This window comes from Lissotriton helveticus, chromosome 12 (genome assembly GCF_964261635.1).
Source record: "Lissotriton helveticus chromosome 12, aLisHel1.1, whole genome shotgun sequence".
NCBI lineage: Eukaryota > Metazoa > Chordata > Amphibia > Caudata > Salamandridae > Lissotriton > Lissotriton helveticus.
In genome coordinates, this window is record NC_136073.1 from 905,103,071 (window position 1) to 905,116,585 (window position 13,515).

General features: G+C 49.2%; 1 protein-coding gene across 1 annotated transcript in view; it reads right to left on the reverse strand.

The window, feature by feature from the left end:
• Positions 1 to 13,515, reverse strand: part of LOC144798485 (very-long-chain 3-oxoacyl-CoA reductase-A-like) — a 75,564-nt gene that overhangs the window by 12,363 nt on the left and 49,686 nt on the right. Inside the window, exon 8 of the mRNA XM_078669387.1 lies at positions 3,938 to 4,019. Within this exon, the coding sequence (XP_078525513.1) occupies positions 3,938 to 4,019 (82 nt within the window). The remainder of the gene's footprint in view (positions 1 to 3,937; positions 4,020 to 13,515) is intronic.

The following is a 13,515-nucleotide window of genomic DNA, read 5'->3' on the forward strand; positions in this document are numbered from 1 at the left end:
CCAGGCGCTCTACATCAGAGAAGAGAGGAGTGGTGGTGACCGCCTCGGGGCACTGTACATCAGAGAAGAGAAGAGAGGTGGCGACCGCCTCGGGCGCTGCACATCAGAGAAGAGAGGTGGTGACCGCCTCGTGGTGCTGCACATCAGAGAAAAGAAGAGAGGTGGCACCTACCTCGAAGCGCTGTACATAAGAGAAGAGAAGAGAGGTGGTGACCGACTTGAGGCACTGTACATCAGAGAAGAGAAGAGAGGTGGCAACTGCCTTGAGGCGCTGTACATCAGAGAAGAGAGGTGGTGACCGCCTCGAGGTGCTGCATATCAGAGAAGAGAAGAGAGGTGACAACTGCCTCGAGGCGCTGTACATCAGAGAAGAGAAGAGAGGTGGCACCTGCCTCAAGGCGCTCTACTTCAGAGAAGAGAGGTGGCGACCGCCTCGAGGCGCTGCACATCAGAGAAGAGAGAGGTGGCCACCGCCTCGAGGTGCTGTACATCAGAGAAGAGAAGAGAGGTGGTGACCGACTCGAGGCACTGTACATCAGAGAAGAGAAGAGAGGTGGCAACTGCCTTGAGGCGCTGTACATCAGAGAAGAGAAGAGAGGTGACAACTGCCTTGAGGCGCTGTACATCAGAGAAGAGAGGTGGTGACCGCCTCGAGGTGCTGCACATCAGAGAAGAGAAGAGAGGTGACAACTACCTCGAGGCTCTGTACATCAGAGAAGAGAAGAGAGGTGGCAACTGCCTTGAGGCGCTGTACATCAGAGAAGAGAGGTGGTGACCGCCTCGAGGTGCTGCACATCAGAGAAGAGAAGAGAGGTGACAACTGCCTCGAGGCGCTGTACATCAGAGAAGAGAAGAGAGGTGGCACCTGCCTCAAGGCGCTCTACTTCAGAGAAGAGAGGTGGCAACTGCCTCGAGGCGCTGCACATCAGAGAAGAGAAGAGAGGTGGTGACCGATTTGAGGCATTGTACATCAGAGAAGAGAAGAGAGGTGGCAACTGCCTTGAGGCGCTGTACATCAGAGAAGAGAAGAGAGGTGGTGACCGATTTGAGGCATTGTACATCAGAGAAGAGAAGAGAGGTGGCAACTGCCTTGAGGCGCCGTACATCAGAGAAGAGAGGTGGTGACCGCCTCGAGGTGCTGCACATCAGAGAAGAGAAGAGAGGTGGCGACCGCCTCGAGGCGCTGCACATCAGAGAAGAGAAGAGAGGTGGCCACGCCTCGAAGCGCTGCACATCAGAGAAGAGAGAGGTGGCCACCGCCTGGAGGCGCTGTACACCAGAGAAGAGAGGTGGCAACCGCCTCGAAGCGATGTACATCAGTCAAAGAAGAGAGAGGTGGCCACAGCCTCGAGGCGCTGTATATCAGAGAAGAGAAGAGAGGTGGCCACCGCCTTGAGGCGCTGTACATCAGAGAAGAGAGGTGGCGACCGCCTCGGGGCGCTCTAGATCAGAGAAGAGAAGAGAGGTGGCAACTGCCTTGAGGCACTGTACATCAGAGAAGAGAGGTGGTGACCGCCTCGAGGTGCTGCACATCAGAGAAGAGAAGAGAGGTGGCAACTGCCTCGAGGCGCTGTACATCAGAGAAGAGAAGAGAGGTGGCAACTGCCTCGAGGCGCTGTACATCAGAGAAGAGAAGAGAGGTGGCAACTGCCTCGAGGCGCTGTACATCAGAGAAGAGAAGAGAGGTGACAACTGCCTCGAGGCGCTGTACATCAGAGAAGAGAAGAGAGGTGGCAACTGCCTCGAGACGCTGTACATCAGAGAAGAGGAGAGAGATGGCCACCGCCTCGAAGCGCTGCACATAAGAGACGAGAGAGGTGGCCACCGCCCGAGGCGCTGTCCAACAGAGAAGAGAGGTGGCAACCGCCTTGAGGCGCTGTACATCAGCCAAAAAAGAGCGAGGTGGCCACAGGCTCGAGGCGCTGTACATCAGAGAATAGAAGAGAGGTGGCCACCGCCTTGGGGCGCTGTACATCAGAGAAGAGAGGTGGCGACCGCCTCGGGGCGCTCTACATCAGAGAAGAGAAGAGAGGTGGCAACTGCCTTGAGGCACTGTACATCAGAGAAGAGAGGTGGTGACCGCCTCGAGGCGCTGTACATCAGAGAAGAGAGGTGGCGACCGCCTCGAGGCACTGTACATCAGAGAAGAGAAGAGAGGTGGTCACCGCCTCGAAGCGCTGCACATCAGAGAAGAGAGGTGGCCTCCGCCTCGAGGCGCTGTACATCAGAGAAGAGAGGTGGCAACCGCCTCGAGGCGCTGTACATCAGAGAATAGAGGTGGCGACCGCCTCGAGGCACTGTACATCAGAGAAGAGAAGAGAGGTGGCGACCGCCTCGGGGCGCTGCACATCAGAGAAGAGAGGTGGTGAACGCCTCGAGGTGCTGCACATCAGAGAAGAGAAGAGAGGTGGCAACTGCCTCAAGGTGCTGTACATCAGAGAAGAGAAGAGAGGTGGTGACCGACTCGAGGCACTGTACATCAGAGAAGAGAAGAGAGGTGGCAACTGCCTCGAGGTGCTGTACATCAGAGAAGAGAAGAGAGGTGGCAACTGCCTCGAGGCGCTCTACATCAGAGAAGAGAAGAGAGGTGGCGACCGCCTCGAGGCGCTGCACATCAGAGAAGAGAAGAGAGATGGCCACCGCCTCGAAGCGCTGCACATCAGCGAAGAGAAGAGAGGTGGCGACCGCCTCGAGGTGCTGCACATCAGAGAAGAGAAGAGAGGTGGCGACCGCCTCGAGGCGCTGCACATCAGAGAAGAGAAGAGAGATGGCCACCGCCTCGAAGCGCTGCACATCAGAGAAGAGAAGAGAGGTGGCAACTGCCTCGAGGCGCTGTACATCAGAGAAGAGAGGTGGCCACCGCCTCAAGGCGCTGTATAAAAGAGAAGAGAGAGGTGCCAACCGCCTCAAGGAGATAGCTGTACATCAGAGAAGAGAGGTGGCGACCGCCTCAAGGAGCTAGTTGTCCATCAGTGAAGAGAGGTGTTAGGTGCCTCAAGGCACTGTACATCAGAGAAGATAGAGGTGCCAACCTCCTCGAGGAGCTAGCTGTACATCAGAGAAGAGAAGTGGTTACCACCTCGAGGAGCTGTACATCAGTCGGAGAAGAGAGAAGTGGCCACCACCTCGAGTTGCTGTACATAAGAGAAGAGAAGAGAGAGGTGCCAACCGCCTCGGGGCGCTAGCTGTACTTCAGAGAATTATTATTAACCACACCCTGTTATTGCCCCCACCATTATCCATACCTTGTTATTGCCCCCACCATTAACCACACCCTGGTATTGCTCCCATTTAGTGACAACGTGTTATTGCCCCAATTTAGCCACACCCTGTTATTGCCCCCACCATTATCCATATCTTGTTACTGCCCCCACCATTAACCACACCCTGTCATTGCCCTCACCATTAACCACACCCTGTTATTGCCCCAATTTAGCCACACCCTGTTATTGCCCCCACCATTAACCACACCCTGTTATTGCCCCTACCATTAACCACACCCTGTTATTGCCCCCACCATTACCACACCCCGTCACTGCCCCAACATTAAGCACACCCTGTCACTGCCCCACCATTAACCACACCCTGTTATTGCCCCTACCATTAACCACACCCTGTTATTGCCCCTACCATTAACCACACCCTGTTATTGCCCCCACCATTAACATCAACCCTCCAGTCAAACACGATGGTCGCTGGGTCAGAGGCAAGGGGCTTGTCCAGAAGCCTTGGCCTGGCTGTCTGTCTGTCCGGATAAATAATGTTTCCGGCACTGCCTGTGATACCCGGGGTTCATGTTTGCCCCTGTGTGTGCCAGAAGCGCGATTTGTGAGTTTCCACCCCATAAACCTGACTGAAATGTGATTGTCATTGAGAGCCGACCCCCTTCGATGGGGCGCGAGGACCAGTGGGGGCAGAGCCGGACGGCCCCCCTTACCTTGGTGGATGAATACATGGCGTGGAGCGGGTGTGGGTGGGATCCGGCCTCCGAGGAGATGTTCACGATTGCCCCTCTTTTCCTGTGTGAGGAAGAGATAGAAAGAGGTGTCACCGCTGGAGCTGATCTCGTCACAGATACACCAAGGCGTCCCTTCTTCAGTGGGGCGGATGGGCAATGGCTAAATAGAATCAATATATGAGGGGCATACAGGATATAATGGTCCTGTGACCCTAGTGGTGCCAACGTGTTTCGGCCCTGCTCTAATGGCTGCAGAATGTCCCGGGCATTCTTCAGGGTGGGTTTGTTTTACTAAAACTCCCCCAGTCATGACCTGTGAATAACTTTTCACTGCGACATGAACATATACCAAGGCATGCAAAGGCAGTAAATACTTGCTGGTCCAATAGTATCTAGAGGTAGAGATACGTAAAAGGTATACATTTGTGTACAGTGCATACGCGGGTTCACGTGATGCGCAAAAAAACACAATAATGTGTGTTTATCAACTCTCATACAAAAGGTATATCACTCCTGCAATGCTGATCACAATGCAGTCTGAATCTCCTGCTGCACTGGTGTCTTTATGCAGTCTAAGCCATGCAAATGTATTGCTTAGTATTGAGACCCAGGGAGGAACACGTGCACAATTACATTTTTAGGTCAAGCCTAGCAGCAGCGCACGTGCACTGCTCACTGTGCGAGACTGCTGTGGTAGAGTATGGGAGAGAAGCCGCGCCCACTCTCCTTCCATATTTTTCATTGGCTTGTGTCTTTGTCTTTTGAAAAAATGCTGCCTTCGGATTTGTTAGTAGACTTGTTAGTCCATCCTTAGTACGGCCTTGTCTTCATTTGTACCCTCCCATGGCTACTGGCCCCTTTACTTCGGTTGTTACACAGGACTTGTTATTTAGTCTGTAAGCACTGTTTACTTTATTGAGTTTCTCTTACTGCTCGCCAGACACACGCTGCTTCAGCTGAAACTGCTTGTGTTTTTTTAAGCAGCACGGCCGCCCCTGTAACATGGGTGCCTGCTTTTAATCACTTTAACACAGCATGACCTTGTGTCTCTTTCAAGCCACCAAGTAAAATGGATTTAGAAATGATTAGCAAATTAAGTGACGTAAATTGCAGGTAGCACGTAATCATGTGCTAATGGGCTGAAGCTGACAACAGCTGATACCACCACCAATGCCACCACCAATACCAATACCACCACCAATTCCACCACCACCACCACCAATACCAATACCACCACCAATTCCACCACCACCAATACCAATGCCACCACCACCACCACCAATACCACCACTAATACCACCACCACCAATATCACCACCACCAACACCTCCACCACCAATACCACCACTAATACCACCACCACCAATACCACCACCACCACCAATACCACCACCACCAATACCACCACTACCACCACCACCACCACCAATACCACCACCACCAATACCAATACCACCACCACCAATACCAATACCACCACCACCAATACCACCACTAATACCACCACCACCAATACCACCACCACCAATACCACCATCACCAAAACCACCACCACCAAAACCACCACCAATACCACCATCACCATCAATACCACCACCACCAATACCAATACCACCACCACCAATACCACCACCACCAATACTACCACCACCACCAATACCACCACTAATACCACCACCACCACCAATACCACCACCACCAATACCACCATCACCAAAACCACCACCACCAAAACCACCACCAATACCACCATCACCATCAATACCACCACCACCAATACCACCATCACCACTACCAGTACCACCACCACCAATATCACCACCACCACCAATACCAACACCACCACCACCAATATCAGTGGAACAGTTGAGTGGTGGAGTGGTGTACAGTGAATTGGCAAGGAGTGGAGTGGCATGGAGTGCAGAGGCATAACGTAGATTGTTTCTGAGTAGAGTGAAGTGGTGTAGAGTGGAGGGGTGCAGGGTATACTGCAGTGGCATAGAGTAGAGTGTTGTAGAGTGCAGTTGCAGAGAGTGGTATAGAGAGCAGTGGTGCAGAGTAGATTAAAGTGGCATAGAGTGTATTGGGGTAGAATACAGTGGTACCGAGTGCAGTGGCATAGAGTGCAATGTTGAAGAGTAGAGTGGAGTGGTGCCGAGTAGAGTTGAGTGACCTAGTCTGGAGTGGTGTAGAGTGCAGTGGCAAATAGTTCAGTGGTGCAGAGTAGAGTGGCATGGAGTGCTTTGGCATAAAGTAGAGTGATGCAGAGTATAGTAGAGAGGCATGAAGTGGCGTGGAGTGGAGTGTTGCAGAGTAGAGTTTGGTCACACAGTGGAGTGGTGCAGAGTGGGGTTTGCATGGTATGGTAGCGCACTGATGTTACAGACACATTTTCAATTGAAATAACCATTACATTTGCACTGCCGTACAGTCTTACTGCTAAAAGTGTACAGCGCAGAAACACTAATGTGCTGAAATGTCAACATCTATTTTATTGATTTGTTTGATCATATTAAAATATTTGTTTCCAGCACAATTCAGAATTACAAAATGAATGTGCTTCATTTAAGCTATCCTAATTCTGATATATTATGAAATATCTGCACTCTTCGTTTAAAGATATTTAAATATTGTGTCATAGAAAAGAGCTTTTCTTTCACAGCAAGATTGTCTCGTACATCCTTTCACTTTGAAGTCCGAGAAGGGAAAGTAAACACCAAGCTCCCTCTGAGCACAGAGCCTGACATTTGACCTCTGTCTTTGAATGCACAGAAATGTGACAAGATAAGAACAAGATTTAAAGGCCTGTTTACAGAAAGCGAGCACTCAGAAGAACAGAGTAAACAGGCAATGCTCCAAGGGAGAGACTAACTTAAGCTGGACAGCTTAAAACAAATAAAGCCAGAAAAAAGAAAGCACGCAACTGTGAACTACAAAACACAAACCCAATGGTTAACAATGGGCGGAATGCATTTCCAGGGAAGCTTTCAGGATATCCCCAAGATGTCTTTAGCCAATCAGACAGCTGCACTGTCTCATAGGTTTCGACCTACAACCTAGCCCACACTGACTTGTCCGAGCAGCCTTTTGGGCACTGCCTGATTGCCCTACAGGCCAGTCCGACTCTGTCCTTCGTTGGTCCCTCGGTGACATGCCTGAGATGCTCCATATTGGAGCTGTGTTGAGCTGCCAAACAGAGCTCACACAGCAGCATTACCTGTGGCCTGCTGCACACACATCGAGCGGTACAAAAGGGGGTGGTGATGGACGGAGCATCTGAACCAATCAAACACCCACACCCCAGTCAACAGACTGATTTGCATATAGCCATGTCTGAACTGGGGTGGCAGAGTGGGCTAAAGAACGGTGATGGATTAAACCCAGATCTCTTGACTGGGTGTGAGTGTTTGATTGGTTCTGATGCTCCGTCCATCACCACCCCCTTTTGTACTGCACATACATCGAGGGCAGGGTTAGCTGCACTCACAGAGGTGCACTTAATGGCAGAATAACACTGCACTCTTCCTCCTCTCTGTGGGCACATGCAGCTAGATACCTGTTCACATGGGTAGGATTGTGCACCCCTCTGCTCCTCACATGTCTTACCACCTTACGCACCCACACTGTACCAGGCATGCACAGTACATGGTGCAGCCTCTTGCTGGTCAACCGAGAAGTGTTGCCGTGACTCATCAGAGTGTGAGGGACTCTGCAAACTATGGGGCATATTACCAAGGGTGGCGATAGACAATTATCGCCGGTTTAGCGTCCGTTTTTGGCCACTAATCGGCGATAATTCTATCGCCCTATTAGCAAGCTGTCGCTAACTGATGTTAGCGACAGCTTGTAGGCGATAGCGAACGGTTTGGGGCCCGCTTTGCATGTCAGCGATGTTTATCGCTAATGACATGCAAAGTGGGCGTACCCAACCCGTTAGCGACTGAAAGCAGTCGCTAACATTGCTATCGCCTATTAGCAAGGCAGGCGTAGCGATGGAAATATTCCCGCTATCGCCAAAAAACTAACGCCTGCTCAGACCAGTTCTTAGCCATGTTATCCAATGGGAGGTGGATAACATGGCTAAGAGCATTTTGTCGCTAATGTGTGAATATCGCTGTATTCTCCGCGATATTCACGCCATCGCCGGAAAATTTATAGCTTTGGAGATAAATGTTGCTAATAGCACGTTATCTCAGTGATAATTTCCGGTGATGCTTAGCGATAGAAAATTGGTTGCTAAGCGATAAATATCGCTAATCGTTGGTAATATGCCCCTATGTATTCTAGCTTGAGGCAGATTGACGACCTGGCCCATGATAAATAAAACAACTGTATAGTGCCTCACAAACCTGGGTGTGGGGCACTATAGTGATGTAGTTTAGCACGGGACAGGTTGTCGACCGAGAAGAGCTGCGGTGCCTCGTCAGGGGTGTGAGGCACAATACAGATGCTGTATGCCACTGTGGCACAGGTTGGCCTCCAGACTCAGGACTGGGCAGGAGCTGTGAGTATCCGCTGCTGTGGTCACGTGGGCCCCACAGGCTGCGCCCTCTCTAGGACAGGGTCAGAATCGGTTTCTGGAGTGAGAGTTAAGCTTCTGTTTGGGGTGACTTTTTGCTAACATTCCTTGAAGGAAACTCGAATGCTTTACATTCGCTTGTGCTTTAATGGGGATGTTATGGTGGTGACCCCAGCTTTTACTTGTAGTTTGCGTTATCATTAAACATAACACGCTAATCAAATGACATGCCGTGTAAAACTATAAACGAGTGAGGATAACACAGCAATTGATGACACACATTCCCTTAAATCACGCTCAAACTATTCCCCTGAGCTTTATTTATTTCACCCCACCAGTGTCAACAACGTCACTCCAAGAGCCGGTCGGAGTGACTTTAAAACGGTTGAAAAAAAACTATACAAGCATTGGCATAGCCAATAGGCAGCGTCGGATTGGTAACGCGGGCACTCGGGCAATGCCCGAGGGGCCGGTGTCCGAGTTCTGCTGTGGGCTGCTTTTTTGAGCAGTCTGGGGGCCATTTGGGCACTGTTTCTATTGTTAAAATACAGCCAGCGGCCCAGTGGGTGTCTGAATGGCCTTTCTAAAGGCAGATGGGCGCTCCTTACCCCCGTTTAGCAACAGGTAGAGGTATCACTCCCTTTGTCTCGCGGGCCGGCCCATTAATGTCTGCACATATTGAGTGGGGGCAGGGGGTAGAAGTGGCCTCACTTGTTTTCAGGTGTGTTTCTCCAGTGTAAATTAATGCGTGCATGTTTTTTTACCCCCTTCTTTTTAAAGCAATTACACCCAAGCAGTGATTTGAGGAAAGGCATTATGCAAATGGGGACGATTTTTTGGGGTGTGCCCGGGCCGATTTTCAATCCCAATCCGACCCTGCCAATAGGTCTCGCCTTTGGGACCTAATAAGTGTTTAACCATGCAACAGTTGATGTTGTTGCACCAAGGATATTGTGCTGCATAACTAAATACTTAGAAGGGCCCAAAAGCGAAACCTATTGGCTATGCCAATGCTTGTTGTATTCTTATTGTTGTTAGCAATGCTGCCCAGCAGCTCCACTCCTAAACAGCATGGCTAGAAATCATTGCAAAAGTCAGCAATGCTCATGCGGTACAAAGAAACAAGGAAATGGCAGAGCAAACAGTCTCTAAGCTGAGACCAGTTGGCTTTCCAATGCTTACAAGGGGCCTCATTTATGAGGCTGTGCGTCACTTTTACTCCGCCGGTGCGTCACTTCTTGTGACGCACCAGCAGCGTAAAAAATGCGCCTTGTTGCGCCATATTTACAAAGTGACGCATCTAGGTAGATGCGTCCCTTTGTAAACCCCTGCGCCACATTATACCTGCGCCAGGTATAATGTATGCAGGGGGGGGGCGTTCTGACGCAAGAAAGGGTCGTAGAAGTGACGCAGTGAAATCTATGAGATTTCACTGCGTCACTTCTAGGACACCGTTGCGTCAAAATCTTGCGCCTGCCTCACAGCAAGCGTAAGAGGGACGCAGGCCCTTAAGCCCCATGTGAAAGGATGCATTGCTGGAGTTGCGTCACTTTTGTGACACACTCCAGCAACGCGTCACTTTTGCGCCATACAGATACGTCATAAATACTGACGTATCTGTAACTCCTTGCGCCATGATGCGTCATAGTATAAATATGACGCATCAATCATGTCACAAGGAGGGCGCAATGAAAAGTGACGCATCGCTGCTTTCACGCAGCGATGCGTCACTTCTCATAAATGAGGCCCAAGGTCTCTGCACAGCACCCCTGTGATTCTTAATAAATCAGTTAATCTCCCCATGTGTGGAAAAAATAATATAAAATTTGTCCTAAAATCCTATCACATAAAGAAAGCAAGTGTGCCCAAGTCTGTGTCCTGGGTAACATCTGTACAGAAGCGGATGGCATCTAAAAGAGAGCGTGGCACAGTAAAACACACCTACAAATGGCAAAAGGTTCAACAAGGATGACCGGGAGGAAGAAAGCATAAAAGTAGCACTTCAATCACAGCACAAACAGAGGGAAAGAATGCAATAATCAGTAATTGGTTCATGCTCCAGCTGCAAGAAGAGGAAGTGAATCCAGCACTCACTGGCTAATTAGAAGGCAGAAAAAGAGAGTCCCAAAGAAGCTAATGAATGTTAAGCAAAGGGCAGCCTGCCATCCCCGGCTCGTGGTATGCAATATGTCTAGCAAGCGAGAGCACGCGCAGCGCATGCTCTGTCGCAGGTGAGATCGAACGAGATGCAGAGCTAACAGCAGGTTTGGAGTTTACACATACACAGATGTGATCTTTAAATCCTTGATTGAGTAATAGTGAGATTCTAATTTACAGCTGTTTGAAGCCACAGGACTATAGCTGCACCTGCTTTGGCTGCTATCAGGGCCAGAAAACTAGGACATAAAACAATAATAAAAAGCTCACTATCTTGATTTGTATAAGTATTGATTTTGACAGACCAGATGACAGGTTTGTAATGTATGGGGGCATTTCCCAATTGTAACTGCCTGGTTCCTGCCCACAATCACACAAGGGAATCAGAACAAGGGCTAATCAGAGCGCACAGCGTATCACCCACCACCACAGGTGGGGGAAGTGACGCGAGGGACTGATCAGCTGCAGCGGACTCTGATTTCAGGACTGTGAGAGGTAGAAATGCAGCGAGACACAAGAGCTTAATAGGACAGTGACAGCACTTCAGGAAGGGGTGCACTGTGCAACAAGCAGGCAAAAGTCTGCCCTGCAGGCACCCGTCAAAGAGACCAGCCAAACGCACTAGAGAGGTGCAGAAGGACACAACTGAAAGACAACCCTGCCCGGTGCAGAAACACATCATGCACGTAAAACCAGCAGCAGGCACAAGCATGCAGGGCTAGCAGAAGCAGGCAGGGTCTGGATGACATATGCAAACATCAGTAATGTGCAATGTCAACCTGGCACAGCAAATGCACAGGCAACACCAAGCTGGCAGAGGGGCACACAAAGAAAATGCTCAGATTAACAGACAGAAGCATCCCTGTGATGAAGCCATGGGAAGCAGTGGCCAGTGTTGCTTTATGTGGTGTGTGATGTGTTACCTATTTGACTTCATGAAGCTTTCAAAACTTCAACATCTTTCTGAACTTTATGTAAGTACAATTTTAAGGCTCTCCTTCTGGAAGTAGATTTGCAAGAGAAAAAATCTGCAAAAGATAAACATTTTGTGGCAGAATTCTTCCCCAAAAGCACATTTTCAAGAAATGTCTCTTGCAATTAAAGTAGCTGAGCGTTTGTCACAAACAGTGCAAAGTGAAAAGTGTGTCAAAGTCACATCCTCTGAGGAAAGCTTCGCCCACTGACCCCTAGTAGATTCCTGACTGTGGCTCTGTGACACTGAATGCTTTACAGCTCAACACTTACAACCCTGTGACCCTGAGCGCCTGTAGCAGGCCTGGCCTTGGTTTGTGTAGGGCTGCATGCAAAGGGACAGCCTCGAAGAGCAAAGGGCCATATGTATCAAAAAGTCATTTTGCGATTCTCAAATAGCGATTTTTTGCGAATTGCTATTTGAGAATCGTAAAATGCTATGTATGTAGGATTTACAATAAATTTTGCGAATCCTACATATTCCTTAATTGCAATTCGCAATTTGCGATTCACAATTAAGCAATACCTCCCCATTCATTCCTATGGGCCTAGACGCCCATAGGAATGAATGTGAAGATATTCTCAATTTGCGATTAGGAATTAGCGAATCGCAAATTGAGAATGCAATTTCAAGGGTGCAGGGGTGTCAAAAGGACACCCGGTTGCACCCCTGAAATAAGCTTAGGAGCACATGTGGCACGCATACATGCCCTAAGGGCATGTATGTGCTTCACACTGCACTTTGAAAAATGCAAAAAAGTGCATTTTTCAAAGAAATCGCAAATTACCACCAACTTGAAGTTGGTGGTAATTTGCGATTCCTTAGGGCCAAATTGCACTTTTTGGAGCTTCTTACATTGCATTTAAGGAATCGCAAAATTTGCGATTCCTTAAATGCAATCGCAAAATAAGGAATCGCAAATTTAGCGAATCCTTATTTTGCTCGCAGATTTGCCTTAATACATACCATTTGGCAAAATTGCATTCGCAAATGCAATTTTGCTTGATACATATGGCCCAAAGACTCTCAAAGCACTTCAGAGCCAGTCAGGTAGTGGGCTGAGAATGTGCTATACAAATACACTTGTAAAGTAACAAGAGATGGTTGTTGTACGATTTACTGACGATCATGCTGTGTGTAAACCTGTACCCGTAGAAATCATTGATGTAAAGGGGAACCCTCTGATGTGCCATGCTCTTTGAGTGTGCTGTAGCTGACAGGGCTGGACTGAGTTCAAAAGGCAACCCCAGAAAATATTCCAATGCCAACCCCATATTGCACAGATGTAGCAGGCAGAAAGGAGCAAGAGTGAGTCGAAACCCATTTCTGTTTCACAGTGCAATAAATATTTTTAAACTATGGGGCAAACAAGTCACATTACAGCACGTCTCTAAATATATGCATTAACAAGCATTGGCCGCGTGGCCGCAAAAGTAACGCTGCGCAGCAATAAATTACAAAAAAGCGAGTGGTGCGCACGCACGCGCGCGACGGGAAAAAGTGCTGTGCACGTCGCGCGCGCATGTGTGCGTTCTAGCAAGCTGGTGGCCGGCAAGGTAGCGCTTATTTAAGCAGCTACTAAATGTCTCGCAAGAGCGGCGCATGCGCTGATTCTAGCGAGACCTAAAAATGAAAAAACAGCACACAATAGCTTTCGGGTCCCTGTGCATCCATCAGATGAAAAATGTAATACGTGGAGATTAATTGTACTTTTGGCCAGTAAAATAGTGCCTGATAACAGTGGCGCTGGATACTTTTTAGAGCAAACGCTGCCAGAACAAGAACCATTAAATGGCGCCCCAGTTGTGTATCCTTCTAACCTCTGCTACGCTTCGACACCTCCCACACCCTGCTCATGAACTGCAATGAACTGTACTCGGCCGCAAGCGGAATGATACATCACACAGC